Below are 26,851 nucleotides of genomic sequence, written 5' to 3'. Positions count from 1 at the left end.
GGATTAGGAAGGAGTATATTAGAGGGACAGCTCAGGTTGGACGGTTTGGAGACAAAGCAAGAGAGGCAAGATTGAGATGGTTTGGACATGTGTGGAGGAGAGATGCTGGGTATACTGGGAGAAGGATGCTGAATATGGAGCTGCCAGGGAAGAGGAGAAGAGGAAGGCCAAAGAGGAGGTTTACGGATGTGGTGAGGGAGGACATGCAGGTGGCTGGTGTGACAGAGGAAGATGCAGAGGACAGGAAGAGATGGAAACAGATGATCCGCTGTGGTGACCCCTAACGGGAGCAGCCAAAATTAGTAAAAGTAGTAGTAGTAGTAGTAGTAGTATTAGTAGTAGTAGTAGTAGTAGTAGTAGTAGTAGTAGTATTTGTTTCTATTTTCTTGTTATCTTGTATCTTGTTAGTTTTTAGTTATTTCTTGCTGGAGCGTGAGTGTCTGTAATAGAACCCAACTTCCCCTCGGGGATTAATAAAGTATTCTGATTCTGATTCTGATTCTGATAGCTCCGATGCATAGGACTCACATGGCCTTCAGTGAATTGGATTTCCTAAAACTAATTCCATGGTCTGGCAGCCTGTCCAGGGTGTCTCCTGGCCTCGCCCAGTGACTGCTGGGATAGGCTCCAGCATCCCCGCGACCCTGGGAGCAGGAGAAGCGGTTTGGATGACGGATGGATGGATGGATGGAATACCACCATAGTGTAGAATGACAGATAACAGGGATCTCCGTCACACTTGTCATACATCTTTTACACAGCTGAAAGCAGTTGGCATGAAAAGAACAACACACTGACAGGGCACGTGCCACACACTGCCCATAAAACCCAACACCCTGACGGTTTTTGTTCTTTTTTCAGCCAATTTCACGACAAGCACGTAAACTTAGAACTGTATCTCACTAAATCAAAGTACAGCCAATTGTGTCGAAGAAACTTACCACAATTCCTGCTCCGATGACACCTCCCGTGATACGGCCCTCCCCCAGTCTGTTTTAGGCAACGTACTTTGTTTCAGACTCGCAGAAAAGGAGCGTGACATTGCAGATGTTCGACACCGCAGCCGATACATCGAGAGTGGTCACAGTAAAGCTGGAGCACCGTCCCTCACTCAGGATCCCCTGAAATGTGCAGTCAGACCAGTCAGATTATTCTGGGTACTGTGCAGATTAAACTGCAAATCTTCGTTGCTTCTTCGCCCTACAGTCAGATTTTCTGACTTTTATGTCCTGGCCTTTAAAGGTTTTCTTGGAAAGTGTAAAACAAACTAAACTGGCTGGTTGCTTAAAGATGATGCATTTGAGCATTGGTACCTTCTAAGAGCCAGATTCCAGGAGGACACTTGAGAGAAGAATCGATGACGACTTTCATAATAAAACAGCAAAGGCGAAGGAGAGACTTAAGTGCATACATGTTTGCACCACTGCAGAAATCTGGTCAACTAAAAAAAACCAGTTGTATGGGAGCCACTGTACATTGGACACAAACAGACCCACTAGAACAGGAATCAGCTGCTCTTACTTGCAGACATTTTCCCAGTCCACATACCTACATTCACACTGCAGAACTACTGGAGGAAATAGACTCAGAATATGGACTCACAACTGACACTATTGTGCTGACTGTAACTGACAACGCATCAAACTTCTCAAAAGCATTTCGAGAGTTCGATATCACAGTCATTTCAGAGGCACAGGATGAGACAGATGAGCAGGAACCGGATCTTTCATTTGTAATAATAGATCCAGAGGGAGAAGAAGTGTCAGAGTGTGCTATCGTTCTACCACCTCACGTCAGGTTTTCCACTCACACACTGAGTTTGGTTTCAACCACTGATGCAATTAAAGCAATTCAACTCAACTGGGCAACTGAAGACAGTTCAACTCTCTCCAGGCTGATTAATTCATCTGTGGCAAAATGTTCAGCCCTATGGAGTGCTTCTGGCAGACCAGAATATGCAAAAATACTCAATGACGACCAACCAGCAACTGAAGACACCCTGCGTTTGTTGGTGAAACTCTCTTTATGACTGTTTGAGCCAGCTGGCATTTCTTCGGGAGAAGCTTCCTGACATCATGCCTGCCTTGCAACTCCCACCGTTCAGAGGTAGAGCTCGATTTCCTTGAGAAATACTGCCGAGTCCTCAAGCCCATTGACATTACAATTGACTGCCTCCAAGGTCAGACCTCATGGTGAGCTCATCCCTGCCCTCTTTGCTGTTCAGGCTAAACAACATGGCCTGCAAGCTTCAAGCCTGCGGTACTGCTCACATATCTCACAGCCACCATAGCCGACTTTGAGAAAAAGTTCGGTAGCTTCTTACAGCTGAAGACTGGTGTCAACGAAGCCATCCTGGCTACAGCAACCCACCTGTTTTTCAAGATGAGGTGGTTGCCTCCCAAACTAGCCGCAGAGAAGAAGAGGATACATCACCTGTTTCTGGGTCAGCTGAGGAGCTCGGCCTTGTGTCAGAAGGTGAGACTGCCTCATCAAACACCACTGACGAGAATGAAGACGATTTCTTCACCTTCTCTGACCAGGGTACCGGTAAACTACTCTCACTTCAGTGTCTTAAGGTTAAACTGCAATGTCATGAATTAATCATCAAAAATGAACATTAATCAGTTAAAAAATAAATGAGTAGCTAGTTTCATGTCACATTTTTAAATATTTTGCGATATTAAAAATTATTGAATTTAATGTATATATTCATAACAACCTTATTTCCCGGTAAGCTTCTACTGTTTCCAATCCCAACAACAGGAACGGAGAGCCAACTGGGCAGAGAGATGTTGCCCAGACACTGCAAAGCAGAGTTGGAGACCCTTCACTTTCTGGAGGACCCCAGAGAGGACCTTTCCTCGCTGGATTAATATCCACTGATCAAGTTGCTCTTTGTGAGATTCATCGCCAGTTTGCCATCATCAGCACCAGTTGGGCATCTCTTCTCCTTAGCAGACATGGTTTACCTCCCTCACAGCTGATTGACAGCTGAACTGATGGAGAAATTAGTTGTGCTGAAAAACAACCAAACCTGAAATGGAAGGACTGCAGTGTTAGGGGATACACAAAAGAGTATTCTCCTTTTTTAGGTTGTTGGCATTGGGGGGAAGGGGGTTCTTCTCTTTCTCTTCTATCATTTTGTACTTTATCATACTCTGCTGTAATGGTACTGTTATGTGTCTTTTGCACTCGTTCAATTAGTTGCTTGCAAAGCTGGAGATCTCAAACACTTACTTGCTTCACTGCACTTATTTGTCACTCTTGAAGAAGGCATCTGCGAAATGCCCAAGGTTGAATTTCTGTGATTCAAAATCAGCAAACCTCCTGCTGAATTCCGCTTTGAGTGTGTTCAGTTTGTCAGCATACACTTGGATCGGGAGTGGAATGGTGACTGTGGCGATCATTGATTGACAGGTAGGAAAGTGGGTCAAGTTACCTTTGCGCATCTGGCCCCCCCACAGACGCAGTTTCAGTTCAAATGACTTCCCGGAGTCCCGCATCTCGGTGATCAACTGCTTTCTTCTCTGGAGTTTTAGATTCAGTGAACTGAGATGCTCCGAATGGCAAACATCCTCAAGCTCGGGGACGGCCTTCTGTTTGCTTTCCATGAAACGAGCGATCTCAGCGCGGGTGTCGTAAAACCTCCTCGGCACTTTCCCCTGGCTCAACCAGTGCACCTCCATGTGATAGGGCACATCCTCATGCACAGAGTTTTCCTCCTCTAAAAGAGCCCTAAACGGCCGATGATTCAAGCCCCGTGCACGGATAAAGTTCACAGTGTTAGTCACAACAGTCATGACCTGTTCCATGCCCAACACCTTACCGCAGAGGGCCTCCTGGTGGAGGATGCAGTGGTAGGCTACCAAGTTTTCTCCTGTGTGCCCCGTCGCCTTTCGAGTCAAACCGACCAAACCACGACCTTCCCCGCACATCGCCGGTGCCCCATCCGTTGCCAGTCCAACAAGTTTATTCCAGGGCAGTTCCACTTTGTTCCCGCTCTGCTCCACTTGGGTGAAAATGTCCTGTCCTGTTGTTGTCCCATGAATCGGTTTCACGTCTAAAAGTTCCTCAGTGACGGACGACTGAGTGTCCACCCCTCGGATTAATGTGGAGAATGGGGCTGTGTCCGTCCTGTCTGTACTCTCATCTACCGCTAGCGAGTATGAAACAAAGTGCTTGGCTGCTTTTGTTTTTAGCTGGCTCTCTACATCAGAGGCCATTTCATCAACACGACCAGCCACAGTATTCGGGACAGGCTGATGTTTGCAAATGCCTGCTTCTTGTCAGGGCACACGACGTTGCACACTTTTTCAAGGCAGTCTTTAATAAACTGTCCCTGGCTAAACGGCTTGCTAGCCTTTGTGATTTCCTCTGCAATAATAAAACTTGCCTTGGTAGCACCCTCACTTTCACTACTGGTGCGAGTGAACATGCTTTGCTGATGTTGAAGGTTGCGTTTCAAGGCTTTGGCTTTCTGCAGCCGTTGCTCCATGTCCATGTTAGCATATTGCTCGCCATGCTTCATTTTGAAGGCTCTGCGGATGTTGTGCTCTTTGAACACTGCCAGCGACTCTTGACATACGAGACACACTGGCTTTTGTTTTAACTCACAAAACAGGTATTCAGCTTCCCACCTCTCTGGAAACTGTCGATACTCTTTGTCTACTTTTCGTTTTTTTCACCATCGTTTGTTTATGCTAGCTAGCTTTCGATCTCCTTTGCAAAGCGTACGTTCAGGTAACGTTACTCGGGTGACGTAGGCGATGCTACTGCAGGAACATGCTACTCAGCATTTCTGTTACTATGGGAAAAAGCGAAGTGTGGCAGCGCCCTCTTGTGTTTCAGCGTTGCATTGTCACAGACACAAGCGCGAGCTGAGCTGCCTGCTGTGCAGCGCTGGTTGTATTTATCCAAGGCGTCTTCTTGGCCTGCTGAATGTAGGCCTGCGCCTTGACAACGCTGTGTTGCAGAGAGATTAGCTAGGCCAGAGCACGTGCTGAAAGGGGGGTATTAACCCCAAAATCAAAAAAAGGATCTAGAGCATAAGCATGACTGCCAGGTAAAAGTTAACTAAGAAGTTTACCAAAAATCAAACAAACAGCATTCAAAAATATGAGGGGACCGCTCCATGTCCATGAACTTGTGAGCTTTTATAGGAGTCAGTAGGGGAAGACCTCAGTTGCTGTCCATCTGCAATCAGAGCAGCAATCAGCACCACTTCACTGGCTCTGCCTTCTCAGGAACCACCTTGGATGACAGAATGGGCAGGGGCGTAATAAGATGAACTTGGCTGCCACTAGTCATTGGGACAGCTTTTTGTCAGGGTGGGAGAGGCCATGGACAGCGTCGAAAACACGCCGCCTCCAGCCAGTTGGAATGACCCGTGGAGACGTTGCACCGGAGCGTGGTGCCAGCATCGTCAAAAGCCACATCCTCTCTGCAGCCCTGTGACAGCCGTCCTGAAATCCTGCACGTCCGTGTTGGCGGCCCGGTCAGCTGCCATGCGGGCGTAGTCAAGACCCAAGTGGACGGCCCCCGCAATGGTCCGAGAGAGGCAGTCAGCGACGAGGTTGGTTTTGCCAGCAACATGCTGTACGTCCGTGGTGAATTCCGAAATGTAGTAGAGCTGTCGTTGCTGGCGGGAGGACCACGGCTCAGCCACCTTGGCTATGGCAAACGTCAGTGGTTTGTGGTCCACAAACGCCGTGAACTGTCGGGCCTCCAGCAGGGAACGGAAGTGTCGAAAGGCGAGGTAGAGAGCGACGATCTCCCGATCGAAGGTGCTATAATTCCGTTCGCTGGGGCGTAACTGTCGGCTGAACAAAGTGAGCGGCTGCCAAGCGCCGTTAACCTACTGCTCGTGCACCACCCCGACTGCATAGTCCGAAGCGTCTGTAATAATGGCGATCGGAGCCTAGGGTGACGGGTGCGCCAGCATTGTTGCGACAGCCAGAGCAGCCTTAGTGTCCACAAATGCCTTGTCCCTCTCCGCAGACCAGTCCACAGAGTGTTTGATGGCCTTGCCTTTCAGGGCCTCATACAATGGTCTTACGAGTTGAGCAGCTTTGGGGATAAAGCGGTGGTAAAACTTCATGATGGCGTCCACCTTTGACGGGAGGGGTACCGCCCCGTCTTTGGTGACTCGGTGTCCGAAGAAGTCGACGGTTTTCATCCCAAACTGGCATTTGGCTGGATTGACGATCAACCCGTACTGGCTGAGCCGTTCGAAAAGAGTCCGGAGGTGGGACAGATGTTCCGCTTTGGAGGTGCCGGCGACGAGGATGTCGTCTAGATCAGTGTTTCTCAACCGGGGGTCCGCGGACCCCTAGTGGTCCGTGGTGTAATTGCAAGGGGTCAGTGAAAATAAAATATCTTTAAAAAAAAGATCCTATGACATTTATAGAAATGGGATTATTTTACTCAAATGTGACTGAGACGTTTATCTACCTAAACTATAAAGGGTACCAGGACTTTTTTCTCTAATTACATCTGTTTCACAAGTGTAATTTATTGTATTTTAATAAGAGATCTCGCTTCCGTTTGCATTGTTAAAAGTTACTGCATAAAAATTCTGTTGTTGCATATATCTGAAAGTTACAGAATACATATTCTATTTTGTTACATATATCTGAAAGTTACTGCATAAGAATTCTGTTTTGTTAACTATATCTACACTCACCGGCCACTTTATTAGGCACACCTGTCCAACTGCTCGTTAACGCAAATTTCTAATCAGCCAATCACATGGCAGCAACTCAATGCATTTAGGCATGTAGACATGGTCAAGACGATCTGCTGCAGTTCAAACCGAGCATCAGAATGGGGAAGAAAGGTGATTTAAGTGACTTTGAACGTGGCATGGTTGTTGGTGCCAGACGGGCTGGTCTGAGTATCTCAGAAACTGCTGATCTACTGGGATTTTCACGCACAACCATCTCTAGGGTTTACAGAGAATGGTCCGAAAAAGAGAAAATATCCAGTGGGCGGCAGTTCTGTGGGCGAAAATGCCTTGTTGATGCCAGAGGTCAGAGGAGAATGGCCAGACTGGTTCGAGCTGATAGAAAGGCAACAGTAACTCAAATAACCACTCATTACAACTGAGGTATGCAGAAGAGCATCTCTGAACGCACAACACGTCGAACCTTGAGGCAGATGGGCTACAGCAGCAGCAGACCACACCGGGTGCCACTCCTGTTAGCTAAGAACAGGAAACTGAGGCTACAATTCGCACAGGCTCACCAAAATTGGACAATAGAAGATTGGAAAAACGTTGCCTGGTCTGATGAGTCTCGATTTCTGCTGCGACATTCGGATGGTAGGGTCAGAATTTGGCGTCAACAACATGAAAGCATGGATCCATCCTGCCTTGTATCAACGGTTCAGGCTGGTGGTGGTGGTGTAATGGTGTGGGGGATATTTTCTTGGCACACTTTGGGCCCCTTAGTACCAACTGAGCATCGTGTCAACGCCACACCCTACCTGAGTATTGTTGCTGACCATGTCCATCCCTTTATGACCACAGTGTTCCCATCTTCTGATGGCTACTTCCAGCAGGATAACGCGCCATGTCATAAAGCTCGAATCATCTCAGACTGGTTTCTTGAACATGACAATGAGTTCACTGTACTCAAATGGCCTCCACAGTCACCAGATCTCAATCCAATAGAGCACCTTTGGGATGTGGTGGACCGGGAGATTCGCATCATGGATGTGCAGCCGACAAATCTGCAGCAACTGCGTGATGCTATCATGTCAATATGGACCAAACTCTCTGAGGAATGTTTCCAGTAACTTGTTGAATCTATGCCACGAAGGATTAAGGCAGTTCTGAAGGCAAAAGGGGGTACCTAATAAAGTGGCCAGTGAGTGTAAGTTACAACTGAAAGCTCTTATTTTTGCCCCAAAGAGTGAATAAATGCTATAATGCAATTTAAAATGCAGTTTCTACTGTTTCTATCAAATTGCAACCCCCCTCCCCCAAGATCAGGTGGAGGGGTCCTCAGGGTAGATCAAAAATACGCAGGGGGTCCAGGACCCCAAAAAGGTTGAGAACCACTGGTCTAGATAGACGAAAACAAAAGGCAGGTCCCGTAGCATCGAATCTATGAGGCGCTGGAATGTCTGCGTGGCGTTCTTAGGGCCGAACGGCATGCGCGGGTTCTAGAACAGTACAAATGAGGTGATCACCGCCGTTTTGGGGACATGCAGTGGGTGGACGGGCACCTGATGGTATGCATGGACGAGGTCCACTTTGCAAAAGATGACTTTTTGAACAATATTCTGTCCATCTCCATACGAGATCTTCGTACAGGGGTGGCTAATCTCCAGAAGAAATGTGCAGGTGATCTGGAGGAAGATTTTGTCGGTGAAATTGAACAATTCAGAGTATTAAAGAATACGAGGACACCTCAGCAAGGTCACTGCTGCAGCTTATAAGAGGAAGTAAACAACAGTAAGTTTTTTCCAAATATTTATATAGCACTGCGACTATTTATGACTTTGCCTGTAACCAGTGCCTTCAGGGAGGGTTCTTTTTCAAAACTGGGACAAGTTAAAAATAGACTGAGAGCCACAATGGGCCGAAACAGAATGAATCACCTGTCTCTGATATACCTTGAAAGTGCTATTCTTTGCAAGTTGAATTTTACCAACCTCTTTGAGGACTTCTCTGTCAGAAAAAATATGGAAGGAAAGGTGTGAATGTATATGTATGGTTGTGCTGCTGTTGCCTAATTGTTATTATGCACTGCTGTGTTTCTTGTATTTTTATGGCTTTATTTTATTCGAGTATTGCAGAGCTGTTCGGCTTGTGTCTCTGTAAGTATGTTGTGATTTTGCCTGTTTAAAACAGGGTGTTCTGTACTGCTGTTGATGTTGTACCTGTTGATTTAGAGAGCTAAAAGCTGTTACCAGCTAAGCATGCAGATGCACTGTGAAGGCCTTTTTTTCTGTAGCAGTGCTGTTTATAGTAAAGGCTGTCTCAATGTGTGTGTGTGTGTATGCCAGTGCGCCCCGAGTGTGTGCCGTGTAATATTCCTAGCATGCTTTTACTCATGCTTTTACACAATTTCTAGTACTGGACCTAAGTACAGCCTTTGACACCACTGATCACTGTATACTTCTTCTTCTTTCGGCTTGTTCCCTGTTTCCCAGGGGTCGCCACAGCGGAATCGACAGTTTCCATCGGTACCCTGTGAGGGCGCAACACCGATGGCGGTCTTGTCAATCCGCATAATGATCTGGCAAAATTTTACGTCGGATGCCCTTCCTGACACAACCACTAACCCTATGGACGGGGGCACAGGTAAAGCGCTGGATGCCATCCCAGTATTCATGGACCTCCGCTTAGTCTACTACTACTTTCGGCTGCTCCCGTTAGGGGTCGCCACAGCGGATCATCCCTTTCCATTTCTTCCTGTCTTCTGCGTCTTCCTCTGTCACACCAGCCACCTGCATGTCTTCCCTCACTACATCCATAAACCTCCTCTTTGGCCTTCCTCTTCTCCTCTTCCCTGGCAGCTCCATATTCAGCATCCTTCTCCCAATATACTCAGCATCTCTCCTCCACACATGTCCAAGCCATCTCAATCTTGCCTCTCTTGCTTTGTCTCCAAACCGTCCAACCTGAGCGGTCCCTCTAATATAATCGTTCCTAATCCTGTCCTTCTTCGTTACTCCCAGTGAAAATCTTAGCATCTTCAACTCTGCCACCTCCAGCTCCGCCTCCTGTCTTTTCGTCAGTGCCACTGTCTCCAAACCATATAACATAGCTGGTCTCACAACCATCTTGTAAACTTTCCCTTTAACTCTTGCTGATACCCTTCTGTCGCAAATCACTCCTGACACTCTTCTCCACCCACTCCAACCTGCCTGCACTCTCTTTTTCACCTCTCTACTGCACTCCCCGTTACTTTGGACAGTTGACCCCAAGTATTTAAACTCAGATGTCTTTGTCACCTCCACTCCTTGCATCATGACCATTCCACTGTCCTCTCTCTCATTCACGCATAGGTATTCCGTCTTGCTCCTACTGACTTTCATTCCTCTTCTCTCCAGTGCATACCTCCACCTCTCCAGGCTCTCCTCAACCTGTACCCTACTCTCGCTACAGATCACAATGTCATCCGCGAACATCATCGTCCATGGAGACTCCTGCCTGATCTTGTCCGTCAACCTGTCCATCACCATTGCAAACAAGAAAGGGCTAAGAGCCGATCCTTGATGTAATCCCACCTCCACCTTGAACCCATCTGTCATTCCAACCGCACACCTCACCATTGTCACACTTCCCTCATACGTATCCTGCACCACTCCTACATACTTCTCTGCAACTCCTGACTTCCTCATACAATACCACACCTCCTCTCTCGGCACTCTGTCATAAGCTTTCTCTAAATCTACAAAGACACAATGCAACTCTTTCTGGCCTTCTCTATACTTCTCAATCAACATTCTCAAAGCAAACATCGCATCTGTGGTGCTCTTTCGTGGCATGAAACCATACTGCTGCTCGCTGATCGTCACCTCTCCTCTTAACCTAGCTTCTATTACTCTTTCCCAAATCTTCATGCTGTGGCTGATCAACTTTATACCTCTGTAGTTGTTACAGTTCTGCACATCTCCCTTGTTCTTGAAAATCGGTACCAGTATGCTTCTTCTCCACTCCTCTGGCATCCTCTCACTTTCCAGGATTGTGTTAAACAATCTAGTTAAAAACTCCACTGCCATCTCTCCTAAACATCTCCATGCCTCCACAGGTATGTCATCAGGACCAACTGCCTTTCCACTCTTCATCCTCTTCATAGCAGCCCTCACTTCCTCCTTGCTAATCCGCTGAACTTCCTGATTCACTATCCCTACATCATCCAACCTTCTCTCTCTCTCATTTTCTTCATTCATCAGCCCCTCAAAGTATTCCTTCCACCTTCTTAGCACACTCTCCTCGCTTGTCAGCACATTTCCATCTCTATCCTTGATCGCCCTAACTTGCTGCACATCCTTTGCAGCTTGGTCCCTCTGTCTAGCCAATCGGTACAAGTCCTTTTCTCCTTCCTTAGTGTCTAATCTGTCATACAACTCACCATACGCCTTTTCCTTTGCCTTTGCCACCTCTCTCTTTGCTTTACGCTGCATCTCCTTGTACTCCTGTCTACTTTCTTCATCTCTCTTACTATCCCACTTCTTCTTTGCCAACCTTTTCCTCTATATAATTTGCTGTACTTCCTCATTCCACCACCAAGTCTCCTTGTCTTCCTTCCTCTGTCCTGATGACACACCAAGTACCTTCCTAGCTGTCTCCCTCACTATTTCTGCAGTGGTTTTCCAGCCATCTGGCAACTCTTCACTACCACCCAGTGCCTGTCTTAACTCCTGCCTGAACTCCACACAACAGTCTTCCTTCTTCAACTTCCACCATTTGATCTTCGGCTGTGTCTTCACTCGCTTTCTCTTCTTGGTCTCTAAAGTCATCCTACAGACCACCATCCGATGCTGCCTAGCTACGTTCTCCCCTGTCACCACCTTGCAGTCTCCAATCCCTTTTAGATGGCGCCTTCTACATAAGATATAGTCCACCTGTGTGCACTTTCCTCCACTCTTGTACGTCACCCTGTGTTCCTCCCTCTTCTTGAAATATGTATTCACCACAGCCATTTCCATCCTTTTCGCAAAATCCACCACCATCTGTCCTTCCACATTTCTCTTCTTGACTCCATACCTTCCCATCACCTCCTCATCACCTCTGTTCCCTTCACCAACATGTCCATTGAAGTCGGCTCCAATCACCACTCTCTCCTCCTTGGGTACCCTCTCCACCATGTCGTCCAACTCATTCCAGAATTCTTCTTTTTCATCCATCTCACACCCAACTTGCGGGGCATATGCGCTGATAACATTCAGCAATAAACCTTCAATTTCCAGCTTCATACTCATCACTCTGTCTGACACTCTCTTCACCTCCAGCACGCTCTTGACATACTCTTCCTTCAGAATTACCCCTACCCCTTTACTCCTCCCATTCACACCATGGTAGAAGAGTTTGAAGCCACCTCCGATACTCCTGGCCTTACTCCCCTTCCACCTGGTCTCTTGCACACACAGTATGCCTACCTTTCTTCTTTCCATCATGTCAGCCAGCTCTCTCCCTTTACCAGTCATAGTGCCAACATTCAAAGTTCCAACTCTCACCTCCACATGCCTACCCTTCCTCCTCTCTAGCTGCCTCTGGACATGCTTTCCCCCTCTCCTTCTCCTTCGCCCAACAGTAGCATAGTTTCCACCGACACCCTGCTGGTTATCAGTACCGGTGGCGGTCGTTGTTAACCCGGGCCTCGACCGATCCGGTATGTAAGTCTTATTTATGATCCGCATATTTGATTTGGCAAAGATTTTACGCCGGATGCCCTTCCTGACGCAACCCTCCCCATTTGTCCGGGCTTGGGACCGGCACTAAGGATGCACTGGCTTGTGCATCCTCAGCGGCTGGGTTAGTAATGGGCTTAAATTCAGCGGGTTGTCTCGTCTGATCTGAGGTCATAGTCCAATCATGGATGGCGTCCGTGCGAGGCTGACGGGCTGACGCACATCTCATGGCAGCTGCCTTTGCTCTTTGCGCGCCTCGGAGACACCGACAGCAGCTCTCTCAGCGCTCACGGAAACCCCGACCCGCACGCGTAAAAGAAGAAAAAAGTAACCATCGGGTACCCGGAGGTGCACGGAGGGGACGTCAGGGCGAGCCGCCCCGCACCGCGCTTTGTTTCATGGTTCCCAGAGTAGCACCGGAGATGGGGGACCCCACCGCGCAGCCGACGACGCCCAGAGTCATGTCGTTGTTGCCGCCCTTGGGTGAACTCCGCAAGACCGAAGGAAGCGGCCACCCGAACGCCGGCAAAGCCGGCCGGTCGAGGCCCTCCGAAAGCGGGTTAAGTCAGCCCATCGATCACTGATCACTGATCACTGTATACTATTGGACAGAATAAATTGTAATTTTGGTGTTTCTGGCTTAGCTCTCTCTTGGCTTAAGTCCTACTTATCTGGAAAAACACATCGTGTCTGATGTAGTAATATTACATCGAAACTCTCTGATGTTAAATATGGCGTACCTCAGGGCTCAGTTCTTGGCCCTCTACTTTTCTCTCTTTATATTTCAACTCTTGGCCAAATTATACGCAGTTATGGAATACAATGCCATTGCTATGCTGATGCTACTCAGCTGTATGTGCTTATCAGGGCTGATGGTCATATAACTGATCAATTCAGAGGCCTGCTTGGCTGCTGTGAAAAATCGGATGTCACTTAACTTTCTACTTTTAAATTCGGAAAAACCGAGATGCAGGGGTTTTTATCACAGATACCAATTTGATCAATTAAAGATAACAATCAACAACTCTGTGATTTCACAAAGTGTAGCAGCCAAAATCTTGGTGTTACGTTTACTCCCAGCCTTTCCTTTGATAAGCACATTAAAGGAATCACCAACAATGCCTTATTTCATTTGAGTATAGCTAAAACCCGGTCTTTCCTGTCCATGGCTGATGCAGAGACTCTAATACATGCATTTGTTTCATCCAGACTTGATTCCTGTAATGTTGTATTTTCAGGTCTGCCACATTCTAGTACTGAAAGTCTTCAGATGGCTCAGAATGCTGCTGCTCGAATCCTAACTGAATCTAAGAAATTTGACCATATTACACCAATTTTTGCCTCCTTTCATTGGCTTCCTGTCGGACTTCTAGATGAGCTAAATAGGCTTGCCCCATATTACCTGTCTGATTGCTTTAAACCGTACATTCCATCTCGAGCTCTTCACTCTCAAAATACAGGGCTCCTGTGTGTACCCAAAGTTAAAAGAAGTCAGCTGGTGGCAGCAGGGCCTTTTCCTATCGGCCCCATTCCTGTGGAACAACCTGCCTGCTGCCATCAGACCATCAGAGTCTGTTCAGTCCTTTAAATCCAAACTTAAAACTCATCTTTTTGTCTTAGCCTACAATTAGTTGTCTTTAAGTTGAGTGCTTCACAACCTTTACTGCATGGTAGGTCGGTTTCTGTCTCAATGAATTTACCAACCACTGTTCTACTGACGAGATTATAGAGTATAGATTATTGACGATTGCAAACTGTTCTCTTCTCTCACATGTCTTCTCTCTCTCTCTCTCTCTCTCTCTCTCTCTCTCTCTCTCTCTCTCTCTCTCTCTCTCTCTCTCTCTCTGAATGATGCCTTCTTCGTTCTCTTCTTCTTTGTGTGAATGGTGTGATGTGAGTCTCCCTTGTGTGCACGTGCAGTCTGTCCTCCTCCCAGGTCTCCAGGGTGATGGCGGTTGCCACCTGGACACTGCTTGGCATCCTCTGCATCACATTTTCTTTTTATATATCTTATAAATCCATATCATTTTGTTATCCTGTCTTAAAGTTTTCTCACTAAGACATGTGAAACTTTTTTTTAACATGGTGATGGTGGTTGCGTGGCTTGGGTCCTGGGCTGTTCTGGTTGAGTCTGGACACTGCTTGGCATCCTCCTCATCATATTCTTCACATATTTCACAATTCCGTTATAATTGTGTTATCCTCTTTCAATGTTGTATTGTGTAAATTGTGTAAACACAACACCATTGCACGTTGTGCTTCTTGGGAGAGAGATCCTCCTCTGTTGCTCCCCCTGAGCTTTCTTCCTGTTGGTTCTCCCTCTTAAAGGTTTTTGAGGGAGTTGTTCCTTATCCCATGCGAGGGTCTAAGGACAGGATGTTGTGTTGCTGTAAAGCCCCCTGAGACAAATTTATGATATTGGGCTATACAAATAAAACTGGCTTGATTTGGGCCGTCCGGGTAATCTAGCGGTTTGTTCCATTGCCTTCCAACACGGGAATCGCCGGTTCGAATTCACGTGTTATCTCCGGCTTGGTCGGGCGTCCCTACAGACACAATTGGTCGTGTCTGTAGGGACGCGTGGGTGGGTGGAAAGCTGGATGTGAGTATCTGTCCTGGTTGCTGCGCTAGCGCCTCCTCTGGTCAGTCGGGGCGCCTGTTCAGGGGGATGGGTAACTGGGGGGAATAGCGTGATCCTCTCACGCGCTACGTCACCCTGGTGAAACTCCTCACTGTCAGGTGAAAAGAAGCGGCTGGCAAACTCCACATGTATCGGAGGAGACGTGCTAGTCTGCAGCCCTCCTCGGATCGGCAGAGGGGGTGGAGCAGAGACTGGGACGGCTCAGAAGAGTAGGGTAAATTGCCAAGTACAATTAGGGAGAAAAGGGGGGGGGTTGGCTTGGCTTGACTTGACTTACACATGGCACTAAATTACTTTTCCCCATGGTGCGTGCAACTGCTGCCATGGGCTTTGCGTGGCAAATTATGGTCACTCACTCACTCATGGACGACCTGAGCGGGGTGTTTAGTAGGACGCATGCGTGCCCTAACTGTTGCGTGTTGTACTGCACAGGTGCACCGTGGGTCTGGATGGTTTTGTGCTTGTTTTCTGGTAAAGCAAATGAGTAAGGGGGGCCCACATAAAGAGTAGCTGAGGGGCCCATGACTACTTCAATCTGCCACTGTCTGAATTGATTAAAAATCCATTCCAATTAAAATCAAGTTTTAATATCTGTATTTTTTACAGGTTTGTAAAATTCCTCAAAATTTAGAACTACTGTTGTGAAAATATAAATAAAATATAAATATAAATATAAAGAGAAATAAAAAGCCTCCTGAAAGACTCCTGGTTGTCATCATAATTAAACTGTTTCAGAAAACCAACCTGCTTCTGGTCAATGTATTGCATAATCTAATGCTCTGATGTGATTAGACTATCAACTGACTGTCGTCATCAGTCTGTCAGTTGTGCAAGGTAGCTAGCTAGCTATCAATAAACAGCCATGCGACCTCAAGGCCCCGCCTCTTCAACCACCTGAGAGAAGTGGCTGTGCTAAGGGAGAAACAGTTCTAAACATTGAAATGCTACTTCTGAAACTTAAACAATAACACTCCTAGCATTAATATTATGCAATAATACTCGTTTGACTAAAGCAAAATAATTGCATTGGATCTTTAATTATTTTGACAACCAGCAAACCAAGACGGAATACGACTATCCCAGCAGGCACTGGGTGGAAGGCTGCTGTTCTAACACGCCCAAACGAGCAGTCTGTCACACAGCATCCTCAGCTCAGGATAATTTAGTCTCCAATTCACCCAGCATGCATTTCTTTGGATTGTGGGAGGAAACCCAAGAAAAACACACAAACTCTAAACAAACGGGCTGGACTCAGACCCGGAACCGTCTTGCTGCGAGGCGACAGAGCACTGTGCTGCCTGCTGGTCTCTAAGGAAACGTGTAATTATCAGCATCATTATGGTGAAAATCTTCCTTATATTAAAGACTATGTTGACTTGAGGGAAATATGAATTGTGGGACAAATGCCCCTTTGACTACAACTAGAACGTCAACTTTGTTGAAAAAAGAAAAACATATATATTTATCTACTACTAATTTCGGCTGCTGCCGTTAGGGGGCGCCACATCAGATGATCCGTTTCCATCTCTTCCTGTCTTCTGCGTCTTCCTCTGTCACACCAGCCACCTGCATGTCCTCCCTCACCACATCCATAAATCTCCTCTTTGGCCTTCCTCTTCTCCTCTTCCCTGGCAGCTCCATATTCAGCATCCTTCTCCCAGTATACCCAGCATCTCTCCTCCACACATGTCCAAACCATCTCCATCTTGTCTCTCTTGCTTTGTCTCCAAACCGTCCCACCTGAGCTGTCCCTCTGATACATGCCTTCCGCCTCTCCTTCTCCTTTGCCCAACAGTAGCATAATTTCCATCGGCACCCTGCTGGTTAACAGTACCGGTGGCGGTCGTTGGTAACCCGGGCCTCGACCGATCCGGTATGGAAATCTGATTTATGATCCGCATATTTGATTTGGCAAAGATTTTACGCCGGATGTGCCCTTCCTGACGCAACTATATATATATATATATATATATATATATATATATATATATATACACTACCGTTCAAAAGTTTGGGATCACCCAAACAATTTTGTGTTTTCCATGAAAAGTCACACTTATTCACCACCATATGTTGTGAAATGAATAGAAAATAGAGTCAAGACATTGACAAGGTTAGAAATAATGATTTGTATTTGAAATAAGATTTTTTTTACATCAAACTTTGCTTTCGTCAAAGAATCCTCCATTTGCAGCAATTACCGCATTGCAGACCTTTGGCATTCTAGCTGTTAATTTGTTGAGGTAATCTGGAGAAATTGCACCCCACGCTTCCAGAAGCAGCTCCCACAAGTTGGATTGGTTGGATGGGCACTTCTTTGAGCAGATTGAGTTTCTGGAGCATCACATTTGTGGGGTCAATTAAACGCTCAAAATGGCCAGAAAAAGAGAACTTTCATCTGAAACTCGACAGTCTATTCTTGTTCTTAGAAATGAAGGCTATTCCATGCGAGAAATTGCTAAGAAATTGAAGATTTCCTACACCGGTGTGTACTACTCCCTTCAGAGGACAGCACAAACAGGCTCTAACCAGAGTAGAAAAAGAAGTGGGAGGCCGCGTTGCACAACTGAGCAAGAAGATAAGTACATTAGAGTCTCTAGTTTGAGAAACAGACGCCTCACAGGTCCCCAACTGGCATCTTCATTAAATAGTACCTGTTAGAGCCTGTTTGTGCTGTCCTCTGAAGGGAGTAGTACACACCGGTGTAGGAAATCTTCAATTTCTTAGCAATTTCTCGCATGGAATAGCCTTCATTTCTAAGAACAAGAATAGACTGTCGAGTTTCAGATGAAAGTTCTCTTTTTCTGGCCATTTTGAGCGTTTAATTGACCCCACAAATGTGATGCTCCAGAAACTCAATCTGCTCAAAGAAGTGCCCATCCAACCAATCCAACTTGTGGGAGCTGCTTCTGGAAGCGTGGGGTGCAATTTCTCCAGATTACCTCAACAAATTAACAGCTAGAATGCCAAAGGTCTGCAATGCTGTAATTGCTGCAAATGGAGGATTCTTTGACGAAAGCAAAGTTTGATGTAAAAAAAATCTTATTTCAAATACAAATCATTATTTCTAACCTTGTCAATGTCTTGACTCTATTTTCTATTCATTTCACAACATATGGTGGTGAATAAGTGTGACTTTTCATGGAAAACACGAAGTTGTTTGGGTGATCCCAAACTTTTGAACGGTAGTGTATATATATATATATATATATATACACACAGATATAGTTAAGCTATAGACAAGGTCAGTGCACCAACGTTAACGTTGAACTCCATCAACAACAATAAGCACATACTAACTGTAGATCTTTTTCAAAGCGTGTCTTTATTTCACAGCGCTTCAGATGGGATTTAAACAGCAGGACATGGACTGGTCTGTTTGGAAGACATGAAATGTGCACTTAAATCTTCTAATTAAAACAGTGGTTAGCATTTAGCTATCTTCTAGTTTAAGGGCTGGCTAGATGCATCAGTGACTGGAGCGTTTTCAGCAGTAATCTCGTACTGTTAGGTGTGTGAACTGCCCACCTGGCACTTCCAGGGTGACTGACTCAGTTTTAGTGAAAGAATTTATTGTGTTCCCATTATTGCACCTATTTTTACTTTATCTCGTGTGTGTGTACATATATTGTGTTTTCTAATTCTTTTAACTGTTACCTTACTGTTTGCTGTTAATTTTCCCCTCTTGCATACCAAATCAAGTTCCTTGTGTGTGTTTTCTGAGCTACTTGGCAGGAGATGTGCTTCTGAGGGTGATTTAGACAGAGTTCGGGTCAGAGCAGGTGTTCTCATCTCTGGACTCTAAACGGAAGTCCGTGTCCAGGTATGATGACATCGGCGGTGCTCCATATCCTCTGACGGCTGACCTCTTGCACTGCAGGGTTTTCACTCAGTTTCTGCCAGCTGCCCTCATCCGCGCAGCACTCAAATAGGTCCCCAGCAATTACCACTGTCCCAGCAGACGTTCCCCTCACCTGGACACTGACATCATTTCCTGTGTGGCCTGGTGTTGGAACCACAGACACCTGTTGGAGAAATAAGAGTTTATTTGTTAGAGTAGACAGCACAAGACCAGAACCCAACCCCATTCTACTATTAAGAACCCGGGACCACGTGCCCCAACATGGGTCACGAAGCTAGTTCTGGTGAATCGTCACGTTATCAGTTAATTGTGAGTTTAAGTGAGACTGAGCTCAGGCATTCAGTTCTGACTTAAAAAAAAAAGAAGAAAAAAAGAAATTCACAGTTTCATCTACTGGCGTCTACATATGACGCCATGAGGCTACATACTGTAACGACCACGGATAACTAGACTCGCTAGCCCTTGGCTAACGGGTCAAACCCTTTAGTCGACTGGTTAACGTAGTCGCCCGTGGGGCGGGAGACCCGGGTTCATCTCCCGGCTGTGGCGGTTCCCGGCTGCCCCCCGAATTCGCCTCATTGGTGTCAGAAGTGGGATGATGAGACCATGAGGCCATGGGAAGCACTTCAGTTAACATTTACACCTTTTCACTTTACTGAATCGTGGTAAACGCTGTTTTGCTTGCGATGGATTGTGATCCAGCCTCAGTATCGTTGTTACCTCATCTCGGTGTTGACCACATTATACTCGACTTGCCTCCAGAACAAGGGTCTCTGGATTTGCTTATTTTGGCTGAAGTCATGTGTATCTGGCTACTGGCCACCGGGCCCAGTTCTTGGTGCTTTGCATTCTTCTTTATATGCAGCATGCTACTTCTTGGCAAAGTTATTTGCAGTTGGAGAACAACGTCCACTGCTACACTGACAACACTCGGTTGCATGGAACTCTGAAGTCAAATGATCTTCTCACATTTTAACATTTACAGGCATGCTTGTCTGCAGTCAAAAAGTCAATGTCATCTTCTCATGACACCCTCCTTTTTAGGAGGGTCTCAGGCTTGAGAGGTTTGGTTAGTCTCTCTAGTTACCACGAAGCGCCAAGTCCTGCTGATGGGAATCCCCTCAAGCTCTCCCTAAAAGCTCTGACACATTTTAACCTACTTTCTGTCTGTCTGTCTGTCTGCCTGTCTGTCTACCTGTCTGTCTGCCTGTCTGTCTGTCTGTCTGCGTGTCTGCTTGCTTGCCTGCCTGTCTGTCTGTCTACATGTCTGCCTGCCTGCCTGCCTGCCTGTATGTCTACCTGTCTGTCTGTCTGCCTGTCTGTCTACCTGTCTGTCTGCCTGTCTGTCTGTCTGCGTGTCTGCCTGCCTGCCTGTCTGTCTGTCTGCCTGTCTGTCTGCGTGTCTGCTTGCTTGCCTGCCTGTCTGTCTGTCTCCATGTCTGCCTGCCTGCCTGTATGTCTACATGTCTGCCTGTCTGTCTGCCTGTCTGTCTACGTGTCTGCTTGCTTGCCTGCCTGTCTGTCTGTCTACATGTCTGCCTGCCTGTCTGTCTGTCTGTCTACATGTCTGTCTGTCTGCCTGCCTTCCTGCCTGTCTGTCTGTCTGTCTGCCTGCCTGCCTGTCTACATGTCTGCCTGCCTGTCTGTCTGCCTGCCTGTCTACATGTCTGCCTGCCTGTATGTCTACATGTCTGTCTGCCTGCCTGCCTGTCTACATGTCTGCCTGCCTGCCTGTATGTCTACATGTCTGTCTGCCTGCCTATCTGTATGTCTACATGTCGCCTGCCTGCCTGCCTGCCTGCCTGTCTACATGTCTGCCTGCCTGTCTGTCTGTCTACATGTCTGCCTGCCTGCCTGCCTGTCTGTATGTCTACATGTCTGTCTGTCTGTCTGTCTGTCTACATGCCTGCCTGCCTGCCTGCCTGTCTGTCTGTCTGTCTGTCTGCCTGCCTGCCTGTCTACATTTCTGTCTGCCTGCCTGTCTACATGTCTGCCTGCCTGTATGTCTACATGTCTGTCTGCCTGCCTGCCTGTCTACATGTCTGCCTGCCTACCTGTATGTCTACATGTCTGTCTGCCTGCCTGTCTGTCTGTCTGTCTGTCTGTCTGAATGACTGCTGTGAGTGTAGCAGAGGATCAGAATCAGAATACTTTATTCGTCCCCGGGGGGAAATAAGACCCCATTACAGACACTCACGCTCTAGCAAGAAAACTCAACAAGACCACAAGAAAACAGAAACAAATAGAAACAAGAAAAACAGAAACAAACAGAAATAGAAGATAAAATAAGAAACAGAAACAAGAGCAAAATATGTAAACACATGTGCACCATGCTCCAGCATACAACACCCTGCCTACACTGCACCACTGCAGCGCAACCGAGCAGCCGACAGGGTGAAGTAAGTGGAAGACTACTGACTCCGAGTGTGCGGCACTCGGAGGGAGGAGTTGTACAGTGTGATGGCCGCAGGCAGGAATGACCTGCGGTGGCACTCTGTAGTGCATTTCGGCAGATGCTCTCTCTTATCCTTTCTTTTTTTAGCCATACTTCCTGTTAGAGAGATAAGGTGGTGTGGTGATGGAAAACAGGTGGGGGAGCATCTGTCTGCACTGCATCCTCTGTCCCCGACATCCCTCGTCTCTATGGAGACTCTGGTGTGTTGTTTGTTCATGACGGATTCCTCCGCATCACCCTGGCAGGTTCTGTGTCTGTGTGAGTGATGTACCTGCCCGCTCGGCGTAAAGAGTGCTGCTGTTCTTCTACGCAGTGCTCTGTAACACTCAGGTGGTGCTGCAGCGCCGCGGCGTGGTCTTCTGGAGCTACTACATGTCATCCTTAATGCAACGCTAGCCTGGCGTAAACTTTTTCTTTTTTGCTCTGTTTGCATTGTTTTGTTATTACCGAGTGTAGTTCGTTAGGGGTTTTATTTTCCATCCATCCATCCATTATGTGAACCACTTATGCTGCTCTCAGGGCCGCGGGGATGCGCACACACACACACACACACACACACACACACACATTCATACGTAGGGCGAATCAAGTTACGTGCACAATTAAGAGGATGAGCGGACGGGCGGACGGAAAGAATGGTGGACGGAACTTGATGTGTGCAACTGGAAGCTTGTCACCGTGCGCTGGCGCAGGCGCAGGTGCAGGTGTGTGGACAGGTGTGTGGACAGGTGTGTGGACAGGTGTGTGGACAGGTGTGTGCATGTGGTTGACATGTATCCATGGTAAATCTTGCAGGCATCGCCAAAAATATGCCACTGTCAATAGCACGCGCCAACAAACAGGAAACTGGTATGCCCGCTGCAGTAGAAACCGGAAGACAGTGGACTACGGTTATGCGCAGTCGATTGCCGACAGCTGCAGATTTTGCGTTACAGCGACCGGTAAACCAGCCTACGGTGGGTCACGTGGACCTGTAAATGACGTAGCGAGGTGGGGGCGGGGGGTACAGTAATATCAGGCTAAGCATAACAGCGGAGCAACATGAGCGCTAGATGAGAACAGGCGCGGGGTAAGTGGTCGGTGTCCAACTTGATGGACGGCAAGCTACGCATGTTGGCGCGTTCACTCGATGGGAGGTCCGATTCCGGAGGGAGGTAGAAACGACACACCGGCACGCGCAGATAAACTCACGTGTTGATCGAGTGGGTAGGGCCGCCCCTCCGCCAGCTGGTTAGGCAGGTACCGCTCACCCTCACTTACGTCACACCCTACAACTATCGTCGCGTTGGGGAAAACGTTCAAGTTCCCGATGTGATCCGAGTGTCCGTGCGTCCCGACCACAAAGTCCACGTCTTCCGGCTGTTGGCCTTTGTCTTGAAGCGCGGCGATGAGGAAGCGCCGGTCCCACGGTCCCCCGGTGTCCACCAGGATGGTCTTGGGGCCCGTCAGGAGGGAGATGGTCCCGTCAGCTTGGAAAGAGCCGTCGGGCTGCGGCCGACAGTAGCCCACTTTAAGAACCGAGACGGAGTACGGCTCACCGGCGATGTCCAACTCCCCCTCGTTAAACGGAGTCGCTGTGAAGTCTCGAGCCTCGCCCGCCATTTTAACAGCGGACGGCTACCGACGGTTTCCCGCTAAATACGCCACATCTCAGCCAGCTCACGTGCCGCTAAGCCAACAACACAGGCTCCGCTTCTGTACGGCAAGCCCGGAGGGACAAGGGACACACAGCGCTCTGCCGCGACGTTACCGCCATCTGCTGGAAGTGAGCCTGAGTTGCAGTATTGCCGTATTTTTTTTAACATTTTTGTATAAATAAAAAAAAACAGAACACATTTATGAAGCAAGCGAATCAATTAATAAACCAACCCAACCATAACAACCATAGGAAGAAACGGAAGAACAGGAAAAAGGGAGGGGAGAGGGGCTTTAATCAGGAGACAGATGGAAGAGAGTTAAGACACATGTAAAAGGGTTGCCATCGGCCGCAGAGGTTATCAGACTTGCCTCTCACAGTGTCTGGGACCTTGTCTGCTTAAGAAAGGACACGGTGTCCCTGAGCCACCGAGTGCTGCAGGGAGCTCTGGTGGACTTCCGGTGGAGAAGGAGGCACGGAAGTGAAGAGCTAGAACACCTGGCTGCTTACAGGTGAAATGGTAGTAGACGGATTCTTCTGCTGACGTCCCAGCCCATCCTCCAGTCCAGCTTATCTAATCTGCTGTGCATAAGCCGGCAAATTAGTCTAATGAAGGTCTTCTCCAGTGCAGACAATGGGTGGGAGTCCACTTGTTTCACATAGAAAACGTGTTAACATGTAGATATGGTGGATATGGTGGGCCAAGGCCTTGATATGCCAAGCAATAGATTGATATGCCAAGCAATAGATTGTGTCACCACAAAAAACAAAAAAACAAAACAAAACTGTGTGACGGGCCAAAGCATTTGGATGCCATGTATAAAGATGTTGTGACGTGGGAGGACGAACTGTAAGAACGTGTATTTGTGATGACTGTACATGTGATCAACCATACTTGTGCATTGTTGCCAATAAAGTCAGCACATTTTCTTTTTATATATCTTACAAAGCCATATAATGTTGTTGTGCTGTTTTAATGTCATGTCCTTCTCTCGCTAAGATGTGTGACTATTTTCTTTCCCCCCACATGGTGAGGCTGGTCACGTGGCTCGGGTCCTGGACTCTTCCGGTGCCGTCTGCACACTGCTTGGCATGCTGCTCATCATATTCTTCATACATCTCATAATTCCATCATAATTGTGTTATCCTCTTTCAATGTTGTATTGTGTAAATTGTGTAAACACAACATCACTGCACGTCTCGGGAGCGAGCTCCTCCTCTGGTGCTCTCCCTGAGCTTTCCTCCTGTTGTCGCTCCCTGTTAGAGGGTTTTAGGGAGCTGTTCCTTATCCCACGTGAGGGTCTAAGGACAGGATGTTGTGTTGCTGCACAGCCCCCTGAGGCACATTTGTCATGTGTGGTATTGGGCTGCACCAGTGGTTCTCACACTTTTTCTGCCATGCCCCCCTTTGGAGGAAGAGAAATGTTCATGGCCCCCGCCCCAACAAAATGGTGACAAAATGGACCAAGTTTAACTTTATTTAAATACCATCAAGAGTGGGGGGGGAAACACACATGTGAGAGTCATATTGAAAATATTGAGACCGAATGTAAAAAGGGCTCCTCCGTTTAGTGAGGTGTGTGGTCGGATTTGAATGGGGAGCTGAGAAAGAAGCACAATTACACACATACAGGGCTGCGATAGGAGCCACACTGGATTCTGTTGCAGGCTGCATGAACCAGCAGCCAGAGGTCACGTCGAAAAGCTGGACAGGATATCCAAAGGAGTTGAATCAAGTGCAACTGGACTTGGTATATATCCGTGAAGACGTTTCGCCTCTCACCCAAGAGGCTTCCTCAGTTCGTGCCTTTCTGACTAGACCAAGCTAGTCTGCCTGGCTGGGAGGGGAACCAAGGTATCACTAGCTTGGTCTAGTCAGAAAGGCACGAACTGAGGAAGCCTCTTGGATGAGAGGCTTCCTCAGTTCGTGCCTTTCTGACTAGACCAAGCTAGTCTGACTGGCTGGGAGGGGAACCAAGGTATCAGTCAGACTAGCTTGGTCCAGTCAGAAAGGCATGAACTGAGGAAGCCTCTTGGATGAGAGGCGAAACGTCTTCACGGATATATACCAAGTCCAGTTGCACTTGATTCAACTCCTTTGGATAACCACGACCTGGATGAATGAGAACATTCACAGACATGCTGGACAGGATACAACACACGGCATCAGCACTTAGTTCAGAAGCAGTCAAGCCTATGCCCGTTGATGCACTGCCCGCTGAAGCGGTGAACTGCCACTGCGTTTGAGGGGAACCAAGGTATCCCCAACATCCTGGTGAGCGTTCAGGGGGGAGGAGATGGAAGTTCAGCATCAGCTGGTCTGCAGAACTGTTGGCGGCAGTACACGTGGTTTTCTGGTAAAGGTTTTGGATGAGACATTAAGCAGAAAGTGAAACAGTACAACCCAAAGTAGAGCAGCAAGTACCAGAAAAGAGGAGAGCGTGTGCAGAGAGGAATGTCAGCATGGGTACTCGGTTCAAGAATGCTTGCAGAAGAGCTACTGTAAGGATTTCAGTATGTTTACAGGGGGCTCCAAACACGGAAGTAATGAGCCAGTAGGGGTGGGCTCTCCATTCCAGAATCCATAAAGGAGGTGTTGGGAGAGCTTCACGCAGGGGCTCGGTGTACGCCGCAGAACTGACAGCACTAATCTTCGGTGGGCCGAGGAGGCCAAACCGGTTAAGATAGTGATGTGTTCAGGTTCTGCTGCTGCGATTCAAAGTATAAAATCAGGACAAACACTTTGAGAGCTTCTATTAATTGAGGTTTATATGATCTTGTTAATCTAAAGCAGCCAGGAACACTCGTTTCGGTTGGATACCAGCACACGTTGGGACAGAGGAAAATGAAGTTGTAGATAAGCTTGAATTAAATAAAGTTGCATTACACAGAAATGATAACGGTATTTTAGACGTGCTGCTGGAGGCCAGAAGAGAATCGCGGAGTAATGAAGTGGTGGCAGGAAGTCTGGGATAGCTGCACTGAGGGTGGACGTCATGACGTCATTCCGAGGTCTATCGGAGGGGGAAGTACTGGAGGTAAGTGTAGGAAACATGTCCTTTGCTCTAGGTTGAAATCAGGACACACAGGACTCGGTGCTACTTTATACACAGTGAGGAAGACCCTGGCGGCTAAATGTGGGGGGGGGGGGGCTGGGCACGTGCTCACAGGATGTAGGAGGTTCCGAGTGGAGAGGGAGAGGCTGAAGGGCAGGGTGGTAGGTATGGGGCGGAAGAGGAGCATCAGAGGTTGTTACAGACAGGAACCAACAATAACAGGTGCAAAGGGCTTTGTTTCAGGGTGATTTGGGGCACTTCCGGCTTATAACATTTTGAAAAAATAAAAAATAAAATTATTTAAAGTCTGTTCTTTTTCTTTTTTTTTTTTCTTCAAAAGCTCCATTAAGTGGTGTGGGACAAATATCTTAGCAGAGCTTCGATCGTCCTACAAAATAGGTTTGATATTCTGATGCTTTTCTCAAAGTTGTGACAGCAAAATGTGATGTAGTGACACGTGGTGGTCATGACAACTTTCACTTTTTGGAGGAAAAAGTTGGCGAAGTCTTAGACTTGCTAAGCTAACTTGTTAGCTAGCATACAATGTACAATGAATCTACTACTACAGCTACTACTACTTTCGGCTGCTCCCGTTAGGGGGCGCCACAGCGGATCATCCGTTTCCATCTCTTCCTGTCCTCTACATCTTCCTCTGTCCCACCAGCCACCTGCATGTCCTCCCTCACCACATCCATAAACCTCCTCTTTGGCCTTCCTCTCCTCCTCTTCCCTGGCAGCTCCATATTCAGCATCCTTCTCCCAGTATACCCAGCATCTCTCCTCCACACATGTCCACACCATCTCAATCTTGTCTCTCTTGCTGTCTCCAACCCGTCCA

General features: G+C 47.4%; 1 protein-coding gene and 1 pseudogene across 2 annotated transcripts; both read right to left on the bottom strand.

Moving 5' to 3' along the window:
- Positions 1 to 3,251: 3,251 nt before the first annotated feature.
- On the bottom strand, positions 3,252 to 4,672 carry LOC130130540 (general transcription factor II-I repeat domain-containing protein 2-like; annotated as a pseudogene).
- A 13,638-nt stretch (positions 4,673 to 18,310) lies between these two features.
- On the bottom strand, positions 18,311 to 23,915 carry mblac1 (metallo-beta-lactamase domain containing 1). Of its 2 annotated transcripts, none has more exons than XM_056300294.1 (2): positions 22,582 to 23,915; positions 18,311 to 19,029 (listed from the first exon to the last, which is right to left on the bottom strand). In XM_056300294.1, exons 1-2 carry the CDS (start codon positions 22,921 to 22,923, stop codon positions 18,793 to 18,795), a joined length of 579 nt encoding a protein of 192 aa, XP_056156269.1. In that variant the 5' UTR covers positions 22,924 to 23,915; the 3' UTR covers positions 18,311 to 18,792. The 2 variants fall into 2 exon arrangements, with proteins under 2 accessions (XP_056156269.1, XP_056156268.1); XM_056300293.1 differs by having other exon boundaries at positions 22,513 to 23,905.
- Positions 23,916 to 26,851: the final 2,936 nt, after the last annotated feature.

This window comes from Lampris incognitus, chromosome 20 (assembly GCF_029633865.1).
Source record: "Lampris incognitus isolate fLamInc1 chromosome 20, fLamInc1.hap2, whole genome shotgun sequence".
NCBI classification, from domain to species: Eukaryota; Metazoa; Chordata; class Actinopteri; order Lampriformes; family Lampridae; genus Lampris; species Lampris incognitus.
Note: the sequence above shows the minus strand (reverse complement) of the source record. Positions and strands in the feature narration are given on the sequence as shown.